Consider the following 24,122-nt stretch of genomic DNA (forward strand, 5'->3'; position numbering starts at 1 on the left):
AAATATATCCTTGGTGGGGTCTGTTTGGAAGTGGCGGAAATGACGAAGGATGATAGGTGCGGACCAGTGGGGTTCTGTCCTGGTGGCGATTGGAGGGGTGGGGTCCAAGGGCGGAGGAGCGGGAAGTGGAGGAGATGCGGTGGAGAGCATCGTCAACCACGTCTGAGGGGAAATTGCGGTCTTTGAAGAAGGAGGCCATCTGGGTTGTTCGGTATTGGAATTGGTCCTCATGGGAGCAGATATGGCAGAGGCAAAAGAATTGGGAATATGGGATGGCGTTTTTACAGGGGGCAGGGTGGCAGGAGGTGTAATCTAGGTAGCTGTGGGAGTCGGTCTGTTTATAGTAAATGTCCGTGTTGAGTCAATCGCCCGAAATAGAAATGGAGAGGTCTAGGAAGGGGAGGGAGGAGTCTGAGACGGTCCAGATAAATTTGAGGTCGGGGTGGAAGGTGTTAGTAAAGTGGATGAACTGTTCAACCTCCTCATGGGAGCACGAGGTAGCGCCGATACAGTCATTGATGTAGCGGAGGAAAAGGTGGGGGGTGGTGCCAGTGTAGCTGCGGACGATGGACTGTTCCTTTGTCAGATGTGTTCGTCCTCACCTACCCCCCACCAACCTCCAGATACATCGTATCGTCCTTCGTCATTTCCGCCACCTCCAAACAGACCCCACCACCAAGGATATATTTCCCTCCCCTCCCCTGTCAGCGTTCAGGAAAGACCACTCCCTCTGCAACTCCCTTGTCAGGTCCACACCACCCCCCACCAACCCAACCTCCACTCCCGGCACCTTCCCCTGCAACCGCAAGAAATGCAAAACTTGCGCCCCCCCCTCCCCCCCACTTCCCTCCAACCAAGGCATCCTTCCATATCCATCACAAATTCACCTGCTCCTCCATACACATCATTTACTGCATCTACTGCACCCGATGTGGCCTCCTCGACATTGGGGAGGCTGCCTACTTGCGGAACATTTCAGAGAACACCTCTTGTGCACCCGCACCAACCAACCCAACCGCCCCGTGGCCGAACACTTTAACTCCCCCTCCCACTCCGCCAAGGACATGCAGGTCCTTGGACTCCTCCATTGCCAGACCATGGCAACACGACGCCTGGAGGAAGAGCGCCTCATCTTCCGCCTAGGAACCCTCCAACCACAAGAGGTGAATGCAGATTTCTCCAGCTTCCTCATTTCCCCTCGCCCCACCTTATCTCAGTCCCAACCCTCGGACGAAACGTCGATTCTCCTGCTCCTTGGATGCTGCCTGACCTGCTGCGCTTTTCCAGCAACACATTTCTCAGCTCTGATCTCCAGCATCTGCAGTCCTCACTTTCTCCTAATATGTTGTATATGAACCTGAAACAATATTGTGTAAATCTTCTTTTCTAAATATCCTTCCAAATACTAAATGCTGTTCCTATATTTACTTTATATATTTTGGTATTGCTAAAGACTTTTTCAAATTCATTTTGAACTTATTTGTTCATGGGTTGTGGATGTCGTTTATTGCAAATCCTTAATTGCCTTTAAAGGTGGTGACAAGCTGCCTCGTTGAATCACTGCAGTCCATGTGGTGTAGGTTCACCCAGTGTTGTTAGGTAGAGAATTCCAGGATATTGATGCAGTCATTCAATGTCAGTATGGTGGGTGACTTCGAGGGACACACATAAGTGATTGTGAACCATGCATCTACTGCCTTTACCTTTCTAGGTTGTAGAGATTGCACATTTAAAAGGTGCCATTAAATAAAAGACTTGTGAATTAGTACTATGCACCTTATTGATGGTGAACCTTGCCAGTGTGCATGAAGAGGTGAATATTTAGATTGAAGGATTGGATTTGTCCTGCTTTTTGTGAACAGGACAAGCTGGACAATTTTCCACATTGCTGGTTGCATGCAAGTGTTGTAACTGTATTGGAACACTTTGGCTAAGGTGTAGCAACTCACCAGCAATTGTACTGAAGACAATGCTGCAATGTTGTCAGGCCTTTGCAGTCCCCTGTACTTCAGAATTTCTTGATATCCTGAGGAATGAATCAAATTTGCTGCAACTTGGCACCTGTGATACTGGTGACCTCAGGAGGAGGTTAAGATATATCATCTCCTATGCAATTCTGCTGAAGATGTTTGCAAATGCTTCAGCCTTACATTTTTGCACTGATGTACTGTGCTGTCCCATCATTGCGGATCAGACTATCTGTGGAGCCACCTCCTCCAGTGGGTTGTTTAATTGTCACTTCATGACAGGATGTGGCAGGACTGGAATAATGGATCAGTGCAGGAATACTCCATTTGACTCTTGAAACCCACTCTGCTAACTGCACATTTTTGTCAATACCTCATAGTTCTTGACACTTTTGCCTCCGAGTTTATATCTAACCTGTTGCTTGAACATTCACTATACACTTTCTACTGCACGTAGATTACATGGATTGGCATGTGTAGGACTGTGTTGTGGCTTTGTTTGGTTGACAGCTCTTTTTCTAACAATGTCTGGTGTTATACCTGACATGTTTTCCTACACTCTTCATTGAGCCAGAGATAATCTCCTGGCTTGATGGTAATGGTAGAACAGTCAACATGTCATGTCATTGAGTTTGCAGATTGTATTTGAATATAGTTCTACTGCTTCTGAAGGCTCACATTGTGGGCGGCACGGTAGCACAGTGGTTAGCACTGCTGCTTCACAGCGCCAGAGACCTGGGTTCAATTCCCGCCTCTGGCGACTCTCTGTGTGGAGTTTGCACATTCTCCCCGTGTCTGCGTGGGTTTTCTCCGGGTGCTCCGGTTTCCTCCCACAATCCAAAAATGTGCAGGGGTTAGGTGAATTGGCCATGCTAAATTGCCCGTAGTGTTAGGTGAAGGGGTAAATGTAGGAGAATGGGTCTGGGTGGGTTACGCTTCGGCGGGTCGGTGTGGACTTGTTGGGCCGAAGGGCCTGTTTCCACACTGTAAGTAATCTAATCTAATCTAATCTAATCACATCACCTCATGGATGTCCAATTTTGAGTTGCTAGATTTGTTCTGTATTTTTAACAATTCAGTCATAGATTGGGCATCACTGCTGGTCCAGCATTTAATACCCATCCCTCGTTGCCCTTGAGAAGGTGGTAAGCTGCCTTCTTGAACCACTGCAGTCCATTTGGTACTGATGGACTCACAATGCCTTTAGAGAGAGTGTTCCAGGATTTTGACCCAGTGACACTGAAGAATTGTGATATATTTCCAAGTCAGAATGGTGAGTTGCTTGGAGGGGAATTTGCAATTGGTTGTGTTTCCATATATCTGCTGCCTTTGTCCTTCTCGATGCTAATCATTGTAGATTTGGAAAGGCTGTCTCAGGAATCTTGGTGAATTTCAATGATGCATTTTGTAAGTGGTACATGCTGTTGGTACTGAGTATTTGTGATTGAGGGGATGAATGTTTGTGGATGTGATGCCAATCAAGTGAGGCACTTTGCCGTAGATGATCAAGCTTCTTGAGAGTTGTTGGAGCTGCACTCAGAGTATAAATAGAGTATTCCATCATACTCCTGACTTCTGTCTTGTAGATGGTAGACAGGCTTTGGGGAACCAGGTGGTGAGTTACTCACTGCAGTATTCCTAGCTCTGACCTGTTTTTGTAGCCACTGTCCTTATATGGCTATTCCTGTTTCTGGTCAGTGTTAACCTCTAGGATGTTGACAGTGGGGATTCAATGACTATTGAATGTCAAGAAGTCATTGTTAGATTCTTTCTTTTTGGAGATGGTCATTTCCTGGCACTTGTGTGGTCCATGAATGTTACTTGCCACTTGTCAGTCAAAACCTGGAAATTGCACTGGTCTAGCTGTAATTCGTGTAAAAACTGCTTCAGTGTATGAGGAGTCGTGAATGGCCTGAACATTGTGCAATTATCAGCAACACCTCCACTTCTGATTTTAATGACGTAGGGAAGATCATTGATAAAGCAGCTGAAAATGGTTTGATTTAAGGCACAATCGTGAGGAGCTCCTGCAGAGATGTTCTGGAGCTGAGGTGACTAACCTTCAACAACCACAGCTATCTTCCTTGGTGCTAGGCATGACTGTAACCACCTATTCCCTTTAACACTGTGGTAGTGCAGAACATTTGATGGAGGGTATACTCGCTGTGAAGGTGGGACTTAGTCTGCGCAAGGATTCCACAATTGTTGCTCCTACCCTTATCACTTTCCACAGCTCTATCCTTTAGCATTCAGTCTACCACTCCATAGACATGCTAATAAACTACTCTTGATAATGAACGTTGATAGATTGCATTCTATTCCTTGGTGCATCCTCCAAATGGTCTTCACCATTGTGAGGATCTGATTCATCAGTCGAGAGGGGTGGTACTTGAAAATCAACAAGAAGTTTCCTTATGCATGTTTCACCTGATACCTTCAAGTTTCATGGGGTCTGGAATTAATGTTGAGAAAAATACTCTCCCACTGTATTGGCGATCTATCATGCTGATGGGAGAAGACATACTGAGGAAGATGGTGTCTGGAACATTGTGAAGTATAATTGATGAGTATGATTGTGTCAGTTTTTTTGTTTGTCAAATCTATGGGACAACTGTCCCAGTTTTGACATGTGTCCAAAATCTAGGAAGGAGGACTTTGCAGGGTCATTTGCACTGGATTTACCAGTGTTTCTGGTGCCTCTGTTGATGCCAGGTAATCTGTTGTTCATTCCGACTTTGGAAACAATTGAGTGGCTATTAGGCTATTTCATAGTGCAGTTAAGAGTCAATCACGTTGCTTTGGGACTGGAGTCATGTGTGGACCAGGCCTCTAAAGAACATTGGTAAACAAGATGTGTCTTTAAGATAATGGACAATGGTTTCATGGTAACCATTACTGATCAGATTTTAACTCCTAATTTGTTAACTAAATGTAAATTTCACTGACTGCCATGGTCGGATTTGAACCCATGTTACAAGCATTAACCTGGACCTCTGGTTTAGTCGTTTGTCGACATTACCACCACTTTTTCCTATGTTTTTCAAAAAAAGTTATATTTTGTCAAAATACAACTAATTTTGGATAATATTCCCCAATAAACCAGAGATATATAATTTTAATTTGATTTTGTACACATTTTATATTTCTACAGTCACTTTCGGTCAAAACAAAATTGACTGTTTCTGCAGCCTTGTTTATGGTTATAAATTCTATTACAGCAGTCAATCTGCCTGAAATGAAATCATAAAAACTCTTTTAAGTAGCTAGTTTATTGTATTACAGCATGGTTTGTGTCCTTGGGCTCTGAATGGTTGGAACTTCAGTGTAGGTGAGCTGAAAAGAAATAAAGCCACAGTCTCAAAATCAATTGTGTTTTCATTTTATTTATTTTTCACTTTCTTTAACCTCATTCATGCAAGTTCTTTATGGGCATAAAGTTTCACAGGTGCTGAAAAGTATCCAGTATCCTGAGTTGCCATTGTTATATGTGTGATCCCATATAATTAGTGTTAGATTATTCAACATTGGCTGGATCCCAGGTTCAAAGGTTAACTTATAGTATCTAAACTACTGCCTCAGCTGAGAGCCTTGCAGAGATCAGATGCATCCAAAACCGAAACTTCATCAGTCCAGGCCCTTCTGTGGATAATGTTCACTTTAGACAGAGACAGAGATTGGATGGGGTATTGTGGTTCTGCTATTTGTGCTGACCTTAGCAATAGCACAGCAGTGTTTTGATAGCCACAGTTCATTTACATTTGTCAGTAAATTATAAGAGCTGAAATTTACTGATTGGGTAGGCACAAAAGATCAAACGATACTATAGCGGAACTAAGCTAAATACTCAATATTCAAAGGAGTGGGGAGGCCTTAGCAGGGACATATGTGTTTCTTCTGGCTTTTAGAGTGACCTTCAGCGAACATATTACAGATCATGGAATTGATTGTCTATCACCAGTAGGCAGCATTCATGTTGATTTATCAGGATCTTACCTACATTATAACACTATCTTTCATTTTCTAAGGGATGTAATAAAAGATATATGACATATGTATCAATATCATTAGGATTTGGATTTTAAAAATAGAGGCAGTTGGATTTTGGCTAGATCTGTGAAGGCTTTTTTTAATAATGGGAAAGTCATTTGGTATGGTGACCTAAATACCTAATTTCCATGTACACATGTGACTTCAGTTACATGCCTGGGTGTTAATGGGTAAGATGTTTATGTTAAATTGATCAGAGCACTTGTTTTGGTGTTGGAACAGAAAGTTCAACATTTCAGTTCAGGTGAAACAGTCACTCTGGTAGAAGGGGCTTTAGTCTGTGAAGCATCCAAGTCGTGCAAGTGTCTAGAACAGTTCCAGCTTTCTGAACTGACAAGTGGTTTTAGACCATCACAAGTGAAAAGGGTTCATGCCAGGAGATTTGGAAAGGAATCATAAAACTGCCTCAGTAATCCAAGTAAAAGATCTGGGAAGATTCAAATATTTTAGAAGTTAATGAGTTGAGATAAAATTGACATTTCTTTGGGATTCAATAGCTGTAAAAGGATAGCGCCAGATAACAAGTAGAAACTATGTTTATCTGAATAGTTTCTGATCTTTTTTTGACAGAATCCCTACAATGTGGAAGTAGACTGTTCAGCCCATCATGTCCACACCAACACTCTGAAAAGCATCCCATCTAGACTGCCCCCCAATCTTCTCCCTGTAATGCTGCATCTTCTAGGTAACCCACCTAGCCTGCATATGCCTGGACACTTTAGCATGGCCAATCCACCTAACCTGCACATTTTTGGACTGTGGGAGGGAAAATATGCAAACTCCACCCAGTCACCCAAGGCTGGAATTGAACCCAGGTCCCTAGACACTGAGGAAGTAGTGCTAACCACTCAGCCACCATACCATTTTATCTAGCTTTCTTTGTTTTTTTTTCTGTGATAAGCTTATCTTCTTTTAATAATGAGCATCTGCAATCTTGTGTGAATATATTTCCTGATACATTAACCAACTATAAAATTTAACATATGATCTATCAAGCTAGGTTTCAATCTGGGATTTGACGTTATTAGCGTAAACTAGGGTCATATCAAGAGATTTCTGCCAAAATAGGTAGGCAGTTCACACACCAACTGAATAGATTACTTACAAGATTACTTACAGTGTGGAAACAGGCCCTTCGGCCCAACAAGTCCACACCGCCCCGCCGAAGCGTAACCCACCCATACCCCTACATTTACCCCTTTACCTAACACTACGGGCAATTTAGCATGGCCAGTTCACCTGACATGCACATCTTTGGACTGTGGGAGGAAACCGGAGCACCCGGAGGAAACCCACGCAGACACGGGGAGAACGTGCAAACTCCACACAGTCAGTCGCCTGAGGCGGGAATTGAACCCGGGTCTCTGGCGCTGCGAGGCAGCAGTGCTAACCACTGTGCCACCGTGCCGCCCACAATACTGCAGATGTTAAATATCCAAAATAAAAATAGAAAATATTGGAAATACTGAGCAGGTCAGGCAGCATCTGTGGAGAGCAAGACTGTGAACAAATTAGGTTGATGGCACTTCACCCACATTTGTCAATGTCAGCAATGAGTTACTTGATCGTGCTCTTGCCTCTGAGCTGCAAGGTTTTGGGTTCAAATCTCATTCCTGTGGTGAAGTACAAAATCAAGATTGACACTCAAATACAGTACTGAGGGAGGGCGGCATGGTGACTCAGTGATTAGCACTGCTGCCTCACAGCACCTGAACTGAAATGTTTGATTCTAGTCTCGGGCGACTGTCTGTGTGGAGTTTACACATTCTCCCTGTGTCTGCGTGGGTTTACTTCAGGTGCTGCGGTTTCCTCCCACAGTCCAAAGATGTTCAGGTCAGGTGAATTGGCCATGCTAAATTGCCCAAAGTGTTAGGTGCATTAGTCAGAGGGAAATGGGACTGGGTGCATTACTGTTCGGAGGGACAGTGTGGACTTGTTGGGCCAAAGGGCCTGTATCCACACTGTAGGGAATCTAATCTAATATCAGATACTGACTTTCATCCGTGAAATTAAACTGAGATGCTGTCTGCTCTCTCTCAATTCGACCTGAAAGATTCCATGGTATTGTTGTATGGACTTGGTAGCTCACTATCTGTGTGAGCTGTTACTTACAATGAAACGTGCTGACCCTATGCCCTTTCATTGTTTGGAACAACAAAGCCTGCTTGGTCTAATGTGGTAGAGGAACACCATTTCATGGCCTAACTAAAAGAGACTTTGGAATTAATGAGGTACAGTTTGTTGCATGTCAGAAACTACTTACAGGTTACATTAATATGATTGACATTTGTAGTGATTGGGTCCACATTGACCTCATGAACAATGAAGTTCTTGATCGAGGTTATTAACCTGGGCCAATTAGGAAAGCCTTAGCTGGCTGAGTTGGGATGTCATGTTGAGTTTATACAGGACGTTTGTGAGGCCTGTTCTAGAGTACTGCATCCGATTCTGGTCTCCCTGTTATAGGAATGATATTATCAAGCTAGAGAGGGTTCAGGAAAGATTTATAACCAGGAGATTAGAATCTTCTTTGTTGAGGATTGATGTTGAGCTGGCTGACCACAGTCGGTATACTGTGTTTTATTCATTCATAGGATGAGGGTGTCACTGGCTAGGCTAGCATATATTGCCCATTCCTAATTGCCCAGAGGGCAGTTAAGAGTCAACCACAATGCTGTGGGTCTGGATTTACATGTAGGCCAGACCAAGTAAGGATGGCAGTTTCCTTATCTAAATGACACAAATGATCCAAATGGGTTTTTCCAATAATTGACAATGGATTCACAGTCAGCATTAGACTTTTAATTCCAGACTTGTATTGAATTCAAATTCAATCATCCGCCGTGGCAGGATTCAAACTAGGGTCCCCAGAACATTACCTGGGTCTCTGGATTAACAGTCCAGCGATAATACTACTAGGCCATTGCCTCCCCCTAGTAAATTAAGATGACTCGGTGATGGGACACGGCCTTTGTGCAGTTATTTCAGTGGCAACAGAAGAAAACACGACATCCCTGAGGAACTTTCACTTGCAACTGTCATCTTGAAGTTGGGGTAAGCATTTCTGGCATCTTGCCTTTATTTGGGAAGCCTGACTCATGTGACCCTGCTGTTGAAGACTGGGCCCAGATGTCAAGAGGATGCGATATTTTTTCCGGCCACATAACATTCGGGCAGATAAAGAGCAACAAGTAATCAGTAAAAGGGACTTAACTTTCTCAGAGGCACCAGGCACTAAAACTTTCCAAGAGTTGACAGAATTGGTTAAGGGATATTAAGATCACAATCCTCCTCTCATCCTGAGATGCTATCAATTTTATTTGCTTGTTGAGAATCAGGGGATTTTTGATGAGGTTATGACAACGGGCATGTAATTTTGGGCTAACGCTGAACGAGATGCTGAGAAACCATTTGGTGTGTGGGATTACTGATGTAACCATGCAGAAGCACCTACTAGCTGAGGCCCAATTGGACTTCAAAAGGCACTGCAGCTTACCTTGTCATTAGAAAATATGGCTAGTGAAGAATGGGAACTACAGGGCGTCCCAATGGAAGTGGACATCCTCACCTGTCCAGCTGAGCTTGGAGAACACCACCTGAGTGTAGGCAATCGCAGAGCCTCATGCAGGGGCATGTCTGAGCAGAGGTTTCACTCTAGGCCAACCCATAGCAGAACCCTGGGGCGGCACAGTGGCTCAGTGGTTAGCACTGCTGCCTCACAGTGCCAGGGAACCCAGTTCAATTCCAGCCTTGGGCGACTGTGGAGTTTGCACATTCTCCCTGTGTCTGCGTGGGTTTCAGAATTAGAATCCCTATTGTGTGGAAACAGGCCTTGTGACCCAACAAATCTACATCGACCTTCCAAAGAGTATCCCACCCAGACCAATTCCCCTACATGTACCACTGACTCATGCACCTAACCTACACATCCCTGAACACTATGGGCAATTTAGCATGTCCAATTCACCTAACTTGCACATCTTTGAATTGTGGGAGGAAACCAACCTGCATGGTGCTCCAGTTTCCTCCCACACTCCAAAGATGCGCAGGTCAGGTGAATTGGCCATGCTAAATTGCCAATTCAGGTGAATGTTCAGGAATATGTAGGTTAGGTGCATTAGTTAGGGATTAATGTAAGGGAATAGGATAGGAGAATGAGGTCTGGGTGGGTTACTCTTCGGAGGGTCGGTGTGGACTTGTTGGGCCAAATGGCCTATTTCCACACTGTAGGGATTCTATGATTCTAACCCCATGACAAATCAGTTCTTCAGGATCTCAGCCAACAAATCATTGTAGTTGCTGCTCGTATGCAGATTTAGGACAGCACAGGAGTCCTACAAGGCCTGACTTGAGAAAAATTCAGAGGCCAGTGCTCAGGAGTGTGCACGCCCTGGAAAGTTCCTCTGCATATGGGTTGGAATAATTAAATTGCTTAGTGACACCCAAATCAGAGCCAATTAAAATGTATGTTTGGTTAAATGGTCACCCAGTTCCCATGGAGGTTGGTACCAGTGCAGCTGTATCTGTGGTTGCAGAATATGTCTTCAACAAGATTTGCTCATGACTCCACCCCTTTAAGATTGCTCAAGACCGCAGTCAGAATGAGAACATGTTGCAAATTAAGAGTACGACTTCGGTTCTGGTCTCCTATGAGAAGCAGTTGGTACCATACCACTGATGGTAGTAAAAGGCTTGAGCCCAAGCCTACTGGCGAAGACTTGGTTGAGAAAGATTAACCTTAATTGGATCAGTATTTTTCAATTGGAAACCGGTTGCCTCATTGATGTCCTAGTGAAATACAAGAAAGCCTTGGGACTATCAAAGGACCAAAGCCACTTTGCATGTTGTGGAGATGCCGGTATTGAACTGGGTTGGACAAGGTTAAAAATCACATGACACCAGGTTATAGTCAAACAGGTTTATTTCAAAACACAAACTTTCAGAGATCTGCTCCTTCTTCACGTGTTACAAATGGGGCTCCAAAAGCTTGTGTTTTCAAATAAACCTGATGGACTATAATCTGCTGTCATGTGCTTTTGACTTTACATGTTCACCAGGAAGCAATTCGAAGGTTTTGCAAGGCCCGCCCAGTGCTATTTGCCTTGCGGGCAAAAGTAGAGGCTGAAATCAGGAGATTGGAGAACGAAGGAATCATTAAACCAATAGTTTGCAGAACAGGCAACACCGGTCATACCAATTGTGAAGCCTGATGGCTGAGTTTGCCCTTAGGGGGATTTTAAGAAAACGGTAAACTGTTTCTCGCAGCTGCATAAATACCCAGTTACTCACAGAGAAGACTTGTACGCAAAGTTGGTGAAGGGGGCTGTCATTACAAAACTGAGCCACGCCTACCTGCAATTGCAAATGGATGAGGAGGCCCAGAATTACGCTACAAGTAATACCAATTTGGGTTTATATCAATATTCAAGACTGCCATTGGTTATTGTCAGCCTGTGCCTTTTTCCAGTGGACCATGGAGAACATTTTATCAGGGTTACTCCAGGTTGCCATTTATCTGGATGTCATACTAATAATAGGGAGGACCAATAAAAAGCACTTGGACAACTTGGATATAGTGCTTAAATGTTTCTCCCAGGCAGGTGTTGCCTTAGCTGTGTGTCCCAGGTGCCTTAAGTGACCTACATGGATTACAGAATTGACAAAATCAGGTAACATCCATTGGAGGAGAAAGTGAGGATGAGCAAAGGGGCCCTGGCTTCCACGTCTGTACCAGAGCTTAGGTCTTTCTTTGGATTAGTGAATTATTACAGAAAATTCATACGTAATCTGGCCTCTGTCTTGGCAACCTTACGCCTACTATTTAAAAAAAAGAGTCCGTCTTGGAAATGATCACAAAGCCAAGAAGTAGCCTCTAGAGAAGTGAAAAAGCAGCTATCATCCTCTATTTTGTTGGCCTACCACGATCCGAAGCGAGAAGTAGTACTGACATGCGATGCCTTCCTGTATGGTATTGGGGTAGTGTTGCCTCAATACTGTTGCTGCTGGAAGAAGAGGAGGAAACTCTTCCGAGATACTCTGGAAGCAAGAGATAGGCCACAGTCCAATACACGCCCCCTGTGTCTGAGTCCGAGTCGTAGGGACTGAACCTAGGGCAAAAGCATTGCAAAACAAGTGAAAAACCAGACCTACATCCCCTGATTTTGTGAGGGGGTGGGGAGAAGGGATATAGTGATTGGGACCAGATTGTCTTCATTAACGTTGTGTGAGGTTCCCGATTTGCACTGTTAACCTCAGTCCACAAGGAAAGCTTTGGCTAAACAATATAACCAGGAGATTCAGAGTCCCCTCAGTAAAGATAAAAAGTATAACCAGGAGATTAGAATCTCCTCGGTTCAGGACTGACTCCGGTATACTGTGTACTAGTAAATAAACGTTCATTTGGTGACAGAATACTGGCCTCTGTGCAGTTATTTTAGCAGCGATGAACAAAAAAAAATGCATGTATAAAACTAGGAGATTAGAATCTCCCAGTTGAGGACTGACTCTGAGCTATCTGCCAGTAGCCAGTATGAAAAAGAAATATAACCAGGAGAAGGTCTTTAGGGAGAGCTGGGGCATGTAGTACTTTATTTCCCACTCCAATTCTATTTTGACTTGATCCCTACCCTCCCCTTCACTTTTCTTTCATGTAGGCATTGCCCGATTGGGCTGGTTTCTTGGCCACATGGGTTTTTTCTTCCTGGTAGTGGAGTGTTAATAAAATTATTTACTCTTGGTGTTCTTACTGTGTCTTGCACATACACACGAAAAGAAAAATAACCAAGAGGTTTAGAATCTCCTCAGTTCAGGGGATAGGCTGTGACCTGACTGGCCACAGCCAGTGTACCATGTAATGTACTGTACAAGTAAGTAAAGGGTGATATGGTGAGAGGTACCAGCCTTTGTGTTGTTATTTCAGTTTTATACTGAGTCGTCTGCCTGTTGTCGCATATTCTTTTTATCCAATATCCCACCCAGTCTGATCCCACTCTCCCCCCTCACTCCCCATATCCTTTAGAAGCCCATGCAACGTATACCATCAGTCCCCATCAGTCACTGCACACTTTAATATCGTATTCAGGGTGAATTCATTCGCCTCACCCTTTAATATCCCACGCATCTAATTTCCCTCTCCTGCTGTCTTGAAATTACAAATGTGTAAATAGCTTTATTCAACATCCCAGCTCATCTCAACATTTTCTTGATGACTACTTTACTCTGATGGTTCACTGAATGACAGGAAAACAGACCCAAACCTTCAATTATAGTGTTAGTATATGCGCATTTAAATTTTACCTAATTTAATGATTAAGCCAAAAGATGTGGCATTTCCAAATTTTACTGCAGGGAAAAATGAAAAATTTGAATGTTGAAGCTAGTGTATAACATCAAGTGCAATAAAAGCTCAATAAATAAGTATCTAAAAAAAAGTGAAGGCCTTTAGGGACAGGTGGGCACCACAGGTGTGGAGTGTTTTTCTTCCCCCTCCAATTCTACTTTGATTTAGTCCCTACCCTCCCCTTCACCTGTTTTACATAATCATTGCGCACTCTGTGCTTTGTTTGTCACTGGTTCATTGGCCACATGGTGATTTTCCTCGTGGTGGAATACTAATAAAGGTATTTACACTTAGTGTTTTCACTGCATCTTGCACCTACACACATACTACATGAGTGCTGGGGCATATAAGCACTACTGCTGTATGAAAAAAATATATACATAAACAGAATCTCCTCAATTCAGGGGCTGGCTCTGAGCTGGCTGACTACAGCCTGTATACTGGGCACAAGTAAAAAAAAAATTAACCAGGAGAATAGAATCTTTTCAGTTGAGGACTGACTCCAAACTGGAAAAAAATAATCAGGAAAAGTATTTTAAGGAGAGGTGGGCACCCCAGCGTGTGGAGTGTTTTATTTCCCCCTCAAATTTTGTTTTGATTTAGTCCCTATCCTTTTTTTCCACGTAAGCATTGTTCGCTCTGGGCTTTGCTTGTCACTAGTTCCTTGGCCAAATGGGTGTTTTTTTTCTGGTGATGGTACATTAATAAAGTTATTTACGCTTGATGTTTTCATTGTGTCTTGCATCTACACATACACACATGCTGGGGAATATAATAGTCATGACTGCTGTGTGGCAGTAGGGGAGGTGGGAGAAAAAATTATAACCAGGAGATTAGAATCTCCTCACTCGAGAAAAATTTAACCACGAGAAAGTTTTTAGGGAGAGATGGGCAACGTGGGGTGTGGAGTGCTTATTTCCCCCTCCAATTCTAATTGGATTTAATTCCTACCCTACAATTTCCTTCACAGAGCTGATGGGGCTCTGCTTGTCACTGCCCACTCAGATGTTTTTTTCTCCTGGTGGTGGAATTTTAATAAAGTTGTTTACATCTGATCTTCTAAAATAAAATAAATATAACCAGGAGATTTAGCATTTCAGTCAACTGACTCTGAGCTGGCTGGCCACAGCCAATGTATTGTGCACGAGTAAATAAAGGGTGACTTGGTGACAAGATACCAGCCTCTGTGCAGTTATTTCACTTCCTGATTACATGCTATATCTATGTGCTCGCTTTCTATGTTTTGTGGATAGGTAACTCCAAGACCATTTGTCTTGCAGCTTTATGAAGTCTTTTTCCATTTAAACAATACCATTCTTTTGTTCTCCCTTCCAAATGAATAACTTCACATTTTCCAGAAAAAGGAAAAATGATAGAACCATGAGGTTAGAATCTCCTAAGGTGTGAATTGACTCTGAGCTGGCTGACCACTGTCAGTTTACTGGGCACTAATAAGTAAAGGGTGACCTGCTGACAGGACTCAGCCTCTGTGTAGTTATTTCAATATTGTTACAAAGGCATTGAGAAGGACTGGTTGTTAAGTCTTACTGGTTTGAAATTGTCAGCTGATCTGTTCACAGATCCATACCGCATCATCATGGTCAATGGTGCTTATGGCACTCCTTAGCATTAATCCTTTCAGGCTGATATAAAACAGGCACCACTTTAAAGAGGTGCATGGGATCCCTGGTGTTTTTGGCTTTGGTTTTCCTGGCCAATATTTATCACTCATTCAACATTTTAAAAATCTGATCATTATCCCTAAACAAAAAAATCATATTTCATTGCCAATTCTGTATCCAAATAGCTAGCTCTCCCTCTATTCCATGTGATCTAACCTTGCTAACCAGTTTACCATGAGAAACCTTATTGAACGCCTGACTGAAGTCCATATAGATCACATCCACCACTCTGTCCTCATCAATCCTCTTTGTTATTTCTTCAAAAAACTCAATCATGTTCATGAGACATGATTTCCCATGCACAAAATCATGTTGACTATCCCTAATCAATCCTTGCCTTTCCAAATACATGTAAATCCTGTCCCTCAGGATTCCCTCTAAGAACTTACCCATCACTGATGTCAGGGTCACGGATCTATAGTTCCCTGGCTTTTCCTTACCACCTTTCTTAAATAGTGGCACCACGTTAGCCAACCTCTAGTCTTCTGGCACCTCATCTATGGCTATTGATGATACAAATATCTCCGCAGGGAGCCCAGCAGTCTCTTGCTCTCTAGCTTCCCACAGAGTTCGAGGGCATACCTGATCAAGTTCCGGGGATTTATCCACCTCTATGTGTTTTAAGAAATCCAGCATTTCCTTCTATGTAATGTGGACATTTTTCCAGATGTCATTATTTATTTCCCCATGTTCTCCAACTTTCATATCCTTCTCCGCAATCAACACGGATGCAGAATTCTCATTTAATATTTTCCCCAATCTCTAGCAGTTCCACACCTGATCTTAAGGGGCCCTATTCTCTCCCTCATTACCCTTTTGTCCTTAATAAACTTGTAGAATCCTTTTGGATTCTCCTTAACCCTATTTGCCAAGTAATAAATACATTTGAAAATTACTGACCGTTAAGTGCTTTGGGAAATCTTGTGGTCATGAAAGGTACCCTGTTGAGTACAAATCGTCTTTATTTCATTTTCTTGGGTTGTGTGTGCGAGGATGTAATCAAAGAAATGTTACAGTTCAGATCCACGATTTTAACAGCCCAGCTCCCCATTTCCTACCTAGCAGAGGCTGTGAAATCAGCCCCATAACTCAGTACAGCATTAGGTGGTACATCTATCCACTAAGCTATCATGTTGCAACTTAAGTAAACATACTTTACAAAAATGAAATTGGGAATAAATAATGCAGTGATTTACTGCTACGTTTCCTGTCAACATGCTTTGCAATTTTAATCAGATGGAAGCCTGGGAACTATTGCACAATGTAACCTTTAAAAAGCAGTCTGTAACCGCATCACTCATCACCAGATAACTTGTCACTGTGGAATCAAATGCTCACGCAAATATGCAGGTACTAGGGGGAACTGGAAGAATATGCTGGTTTATTTGTTTCGTCTTCGGAGTATAACTAAAATGATGCGTTACAAAAGGCTACGAAGAGAAACTTGTGCTGACATTGCAGCACTCTGGTTAACAGTACAGTTGTACTATTTTAAGGGATCCCATACTAAGTACTGCTTTCGGGACAAAAGGGCAAACAATGTAGACAGTGTAAAAAAACAGAAAGACTCTCTTCTCAAATTTGAGCGAGTTATCTTTCCTTGTGATTGTCAATAAAGATTTCTAAGTCAACACTGAAGAGCGATGGAGCTTCTGTATTGTGTGCGCCACACGAAGTCCCACCCGCAACCACAAGCTATCCATCATACAAATTTTTTATATCCTCCGGACTGTGTCAGGCGTGATTGCTTTACCACCTGAGTGCTTTACGACAAATGATCATCTATAAGAACACAAATCATTCCAGATAACAGCATACACACATTGCATGAACATAACAGCTGCGTTTTTTTTATCTGACATAGGAAGGCCATACCAAGCTTTGTATTGGTTTGCATTGTCTTTGTCACTTTAGTCGATGGAATTATTTAAAATCAAATTAAATAATGACCGGACATTTGCTGTCATTGAAGAAATGGTGGCTATTACTCCATGTACAAGAAACTAAAATTAACAACATTTTGTATTCTTTCCGATGTAAATTTAATACCTTTTCAACCTTCACCGGAAACTAAAGCATCTAGTTTCATTCAGTTGTCCTTTATTCAAATCGGGCAGATTTGCAACGTGGTGTTAAGGAACAGATCATTTTCAGTGCGTTATTACAGGCTGATCAATACTGACAGTTACTTTCAGTTGTTTTATGAAAGATTGTGAATTCCTTCAAAACTCGTGTAACCAGGTATGCTGCGGGGTTACGTTTGACAAGCATGGTACTTGTTAAAGTTATAATCCAAAATTCTATAAGGTTTCATGTCCCTCCGATGTCTTCAGCCAGCGGGACCTTCGATATCAAGGCTGTCATGTAAAAAGAACTAGTAAAAGGTAGCAGATGGGTTCGAAAAAAAAGCTGACAGTGCTTAAAACATGAGACAGCACCCAGCCCTGGCAATGCTACAAGAGGAAAGTCAGACCGAAGTTTCAGTCGGACACAGCCTAGTTTTAATTTGATCTGCACTTTTTTATACCTAACCTTTTTATTACTTTTATTGCAGGGAGAAGTCGAATCGCTGTTTGCCTTAATAGTGTATTTAAAAATCACTTTCGGGGCATGTGAGATACTTTACTTTTTGATTCTCAAATAGTGTATTCTCCAACATTTCCTGTATTTCAAAACAAATTGATTCTCCTCAAAGGATTAGATACTTCAAAGCATGAAAATATATGCACTTGGAATATGTTGCCTGCCATTCCGCAGGACCCGAGTCCAAATAGAATATTAATTCCAACTAGTAACAACACACCCCACCCATAACAGTGTGCATCTCCTCAACCTGTAAAGACATGGGCGTTTATTTTCTTACAAAGGACCTTTGAAATGCATTCCACATTGAATTGTCAAACTATTTTATTGCCAGATAGTTTGCCATTTATTTACATTTTTTAACAAAGTGCAGGTTACAACTGCCCAAGGAGCATGTACATACAATGTATGTGAACTGAAGCATATATGATCATGGTTCATGTGCTGACTGTGGCAGTGTATAAAAACACAGATTATGGTTATTGTTGTTAAACAGTTCATTTGGAAATCTACCTCCTGAGCATTTTTGAGACCTATGGAATATTTATATATGTATGGAAATTTGGAAAATGCACAAATAATGAATTTGTGAGCATTATGAGAGGCAATGTTTGATTATTTACAAAGTGCTTATGCAGATCAACTCACTAGTAGTGCAGTATATTTCCTGTTTCTCTGCTCCTGGCACAAATAAAGTTGACAATGGTGTAAATGGTGCCTTTGGTTTCAAGTCATTGGCCTTAAGAAGCAGAAAATTTATGCTCAGGTAAGAATAGGAACCAGCAAAGAGTGAAAGTGTGTATGTGTATATTGGGGGAAATGTAAGGGGAAGGTAGATGCATAACAGTGCAAAAGATATGGCTGACGATAAAGGCTCATGAGCAATAACGTGGCGGGAATAATCGAGTTGGGCATTGCAGAGTAACAAGGAAAGGCAAAGGGATATTGGAGTTGCAGAATTGTAAAAGAGGACCATCAACCCACACATAGCTGGACAAATGAGGAGACAGTTGATATAACAGTGGTTTCACTGACTACCTCAATTTCCACAGATGAAATGTCAGAAAAAGATTTGCAGTGTTAATAGTTTTGTTATAATTCACAAGTCCCTTGACTTTTTGTCCATGAAGTTCTGATAATTTACGCTAAGCAGTAATGTGCAAAAATTATAAGTGAAAAGTTGCAACTGTAATAATATGATTGTGATATTCATACTGATTTCATGTAAATGAGAATAATTGACACACCATTGTATTCATTTCACCTTACATGCCTGACTGAAATTTTGCAGTGTTTTAACTACTAGACACCAATGTTGTAGATTGACATTATATGAATGTTGAAAAAACTCTCAGCACCCGTGAAGAGAGAAACATTTAGAGTTCAATATGACTCTTTTTCTTTAGAACTTTAATATAATTGCATATATGTTCCACAGGCCAGAAGTTTGATTCTGATCACTACTGAGTTTCTTCACTTAGATATTTGATGTTTTCAATGTTGCAGCACATAAGGAAATGTTCGCTACCCCACTCGATAAGAGTACTAGAATTTCTTCAATATCATGCATAAATACATAGTGCCTTGTTTACTCAATTACTGCTCTTAAGTTTTAGTTCATCTTTTCTTATGTTGATATGTAAGCTGCTGTTGAGATGCTTTGGGGCAGGGGGAAGAACCGTTAGTCACTTGAAAATCTGAACCACTTCTCCCGTAAATATTTATTGATGTAGTCAACATAGCTGTTATGGATGATCAGGTCTGTAGGCTGGTTGTTCCTGCACAAGGTAGATAATGTGAATAGATTTATTCCTAAACAAAAAATAATCTTTTTATTGGCAATTTGTTAGTTTTGCTGGGCTGCGCGCTCAAAATTTGCTCTCCTTAAATCTGCTGATCCATTAGGTGTAAAAGATTGCAGGACAGTTTGGTATGCAAAGTTCATCTGAAATAATTTTATTACAGTGTAATAGTCATGATTGTGGACTTACCTCCATTTCTTTCGGTCACAGTATATTGCCTTTGTAGAGTTACAATCTGCAACCCATGTCCACTCTTCACAGCTGCAGTAAAGATTGACTCTGGTCTCTTCCTAGGATACAAAATTGTTGTGAATACAGCCAAATGGCACATTTTATCAGAACTGTTTTAATGTGAATGGAAAGTTCCATTTGCACTCTAGCTCTGACTTTAAATTTGTTTCAAATTAAAACGAATCATGTAAAAGGTGTAAAGAACTTATTGGAACATTAGCTGTTAGTAAAATCGCCTGCCTCCTGATAAGCAGTTTGAAGTTGGCTTGGATTTAGGTGATATTGATTCAGGATGTTGGAAACTGTTATGAAATTCCATTTGTAATTTTAGAATTCTCTAACACTTTCCAACATCCTGAATCAATATTATCAACTTTGCACCTGTTTCCTTACCCACTCTGCAGCATTGCAAAGGTATTGGGTTAAAGCATGATGTTTGCAAATTAAGTATTCAGATTTAAGATCCAAGATTTGTACAGTGGGATAGAATGGACTGGCCAATGGATGGAATTGTTTATATAAAACTACTACAGGTCTGATTTGTAAACTGGATTGCCATTCTTTGAGAGATGCAATTCAATCTTAATCTTTACACAAATCAATGCATTGTTTAGAATATTGTGGAGCTGGTTTATAAGAGTTTTTTTTACATTGCAAAATTCAAATTTGCATTTGATTTCTGAAGGAATAGAAAAATACTGTTGATGCCTTTGAAACCTCATCAACTAAAACTACTATTGAACTGCCAACCTTTTAATTCCTTTATTTGATTCTGTTTTCACCCTTTCAAAAAGAAACTAGCTTTGTCTCTTAGCCTAATTGCCTTAATCCACTGAGAATGGGAGTGTTTCTATGAGAAATAAATACTAAGTAAGCAATGGCTTATCTTGTTCTCCTCTGTTATCCTCTCGTTCACAGGTACTAAATACTAAGCATGAACAGTTGTACAGAATGCTGAAAATTCACATTTTTCTATCTAATTGTAAACAAAATTATGATGCTAAAAAAAACTGAATTTAATCATTTATTTTGAACAGCATTGCTGATTTACATATGGGATGATTTACATGTTTACCTTGGTACATAAAATAATTAATTTTGTGAACTTAAAGCATTACAAATTGCTTTGGTTTAACCAAAATAGCAAACTGTTATTTCATAAAATTATTATGATGTGTGAATGAATACTCATTTGCTGTGCTGCTGTCTGAAATTTGAGTTTGCAATAAAAATAACAAGCAGCAAACATAGACTTATCATAGGTCCCCTGAATTAGCATTGTTTTGTCTTTCTGTAGGGATGACTGGTCACGCAGAAGTAGTGAGAGTTGTGTACCATCCAGACAAAATCTGCTTTGAAAAACTTCTCAAGGTCTTCTGGGAGAGCCATGACCCAACACAAGGTACTGTAATGAATAGACCAGCTCCTCATTATATTCCTAATCACTGCTGTGGTAATTAGTGTTTCAGTAACATGTTTAAATGAACCTTGAAACCACATGTGGTCCAAACAACGTGAAAGAAATGACAGGCAGAGTTTTTTTTAAACATTGAAACAATTGAACCAGAAAAAAATATTGTGACTGTTTAACTCCGAGGGTTAACATTGCTTTTTTCCTCAGCTCAATGGAAATTATTGACACTGTTCATGTGCAACTCTGCAGTATGATTTATTTCACCTCCCAGCTTCAGCAGAGTTATTTAAAAAGTCAACTTTTTTTTATTAATATGAGTCCGCACTTGCTTTTGTCAGCAACTAAAGGCAATAAATCAAGTCCAAATAACTAACATTTACTAATAGTCCCTATGTCATAAGGTCCTTGTGACCCCAGTTGGTTGTTACTATAAAACAAATGATGGGTATGTAACTGTTGGTAAGGAGTGTGGTTGCAGTATTTAATCAGCTGAAAATTAGATTTCTTTTACAGTTTTCATACTTTGTATTAGAGTGAAAAATGATATTAAAAAGCTGAAGTATTAAAAGGTACAATAATGGAAATGTATCAAGTTATAAAACATTTTGTTATTCTTAGTGTTCCTTTAAAACACCTATCCCTATCATGTATATGATAAACATGAGCAGGCACTCATGGAGCTGACAGGCAGAAAGATATTTGCATTATTCAGGAGATTCAAGAATTAATTATTAGTATGTCTTTTATGTTGCTGGTTAACCTCTGGATGTTTTTGAGCCTATTTTCTGATTATTGCAACCATTTTCTGGCCTCTAATGACAAGTGTTAGCCTGTGTAACATTTCTTTTGGCTGCTCGTGGCTGCGGTCTTGGGTAGTGTATAGAGCTACCAAAGGCCCAGAGTGGGAACAACCAAAAAGACAAGTCAGAGCAGCAGGAAGGTGAAGAGGGAGCAGGAGAGCACTGTACACAAGGCACATTGCACATCCTTAGGGAACACATCTTCACATTGAACTCCACTGGATAACAATGTGTGGTGTGCCTTACTTCACAAAGAAATCTGTCATTGAACTACCACACTTGAAGTAGCCACAGATCTAGCCTACAACCAAGCAATGAGCAACACTGCTTTTGAATGTTACTTCACTGTGACCCTCATCTCTTATGTAACAGGATCTGTTCAAGCTACATCCTGAATTTTGTTTTCAGGTGACAATGTCAACTAGTATGTTTACGAAGCATCCAAAGATGTTACAGAGGAGTGTTACTGAGCTGGACAGATGACCAAAGGATAGGTTTTAAAGAGTCCTTATTGATGGAGATATTCTGTGGGAATAAAGATCTCAGAAATTGCCTCAGTACAGATGCCAATAAATTCAATTCAATTCAATGTGGCAGAAAAATACTGTGACCATGTTGGATCAGGATAAGATTCAGAAGCAGTAGAGAAAAATACTTTAACCCAGGGGCCATTGATGCATTGCATCCCAAGCATATGATATTTTAAATTTTGAGTTAACATCAGAGGATTACCACTATGGTATGGATTGCCATGCGTTATGCTGTGCATGAAAATTGTAGAAAATTAGGGGTAACCTACACTTAGATCCTTTATTAAATAATGCATTAAAAAGTCACAGTTACTGTTCTCAGCCCCTGATAAGTGTTGGTCAGAAAGTGTGCTTTATGGTCTGACAATGCAGTGATGTTATGAATCAGAGTTTCTGTCATAAATTCTTCATAGTCTAGCCTTTGCCACTTTTATTTCTAAGATTATATCACCACCATTGGCTGTGTGCAGTTGCCCATTCAGCCACAAAGGAACAGCTGATATACAAGGAAGATTTTTGTTTGCTATCACCATTTCACCAGTGTTATGACATGGGGTAAACCCCCTCCACCTGCTAATTTAAAACCAGCACCAGAGAAAAGATTTACCCATGCAGTAATCTGTGAAAATTCAAGAGGCCAAGAAATTTAAAGTAAAAGTTAACAATTTTATTTCTTCAACTATAACAGAGAATAATTAACTAGCAACTATTTACAACTCCTTTCTCTAACCTACCTTTTACCCTCCCCTTTTACAATACTAGTCCGATAAAGCCCCTGATTAAGATTTACCAAAAATTCAAATTTCAAAATCAGCCAGCAGTTGAATCTTGTCTTTGTACCTTCCTCTATCTTCTTTTCTTTGTTTTAGGGATTATGTTTAACAGGATTATGTTTCACAGATTATGATAGATAAAGGTATCGTTAAGAGAGCTATTCTGTGGGCAGTCTGCATGTGTTGGTAGCTTGGCAGCTCTCCCCTAACTGTTCAATTTTCCCGGTCTTATACCCCCAAAGCATCGGAATGTGTCATTGGCTTTTAATATTGTCAATGTATTAAATTCAAACTTGGTTGGAGTTTGGTATTTTTTGGGGTATAATTTAAACTGATTGGCCCAATTCGAATTTGTATTTGTTGTCTCCAGGCAACCAGCTACACTAGCTGCTGGACCAAAAGGTTACATTGCATCTTGTTCAGAACACTTGGTGCTGTCAGGTAGTTCTGTTAGCTTTTAACTCTCTTAAAGGTATAGTGCACTCACATCTTCACAACACCAGTGAGATCAAAACTGGCAATAGGGATGCTGGTGAATTTTAAATATGACGGTACTAATCTTTCATTACTTCCTTTGTCTATAGTCTGTTTTTACATAATACTAACTTAACAACACTGTCAGCAGATTATCCCACACTACCAAGCTGCTTTTTCTTGAGGAGAAAGTGAGGACTGCAGATGCTAGAGATCAGAGCTGAAAATGTGTTGCTGGAAAAGCGCAGCAGGTCAGGCAGCATCCAAGGAACAGGAGAATCGACTTTTCGGGCATAAGCCCTTCTTCAGGAATGAGGAAAGTGTGTCCAGCAGGCTAAGATAAAAGGTAGGGAGGAGGGACTTGGGGGAGGGGCGTTGGAAATGGGATAGGTGGAAAGAGGTCAAGGTGAGGGTGATAGGCCGGAGTGGGGGGGGGGCGGAGAGGTCAGGAAGAAGATTGCAGGTTAGGAAGGCAGTGCT

General features: G+C 41.1%; 1 protein-coding gene across 5 annotated transcripts in view; it reads left to right on the top strand.

Annotated features, from left to right (window-relative positions):
• The window catches only part of msra (methionine sulfoxide reductase A), a 505,505-nt gene that overhangs the window by 346,229 nt on the left and 135,154 nt on the right, over positions 1-24,122 (top strand). For all 5 annotated transcript variants that reach the window (XM_043682286.1, XM_043682325.1, XM_043682316.1 and 2 more), the window contains one exon: positions 20,949-21,053. In XM_043682286.1, the coding sequence (XP_043538221.1) occupies positions 20,949-21,053 (105 nt within the window). The remainder of the gene's footprint in view (positions 1-20,948; positions 21,054-24,122) is intronic.

The sequence above is a fragment of the Chiloscyllium plagiosum genome, chromosome 3, assembly GCF_004010195.1.
Source record: "Chiloscyllium plagiosum isolate BGI_BamShark_2017 chromosome 3, ASM401019v2, whole genome shotgun sequence".
Lineage (NCBI taxonomy): Eukaryota > Metazoa > Chordata > Chondrichthyes > Orectolobiformes > Hemiscylliidae > Chiloscyllium > Chiloscyllium plagiosum.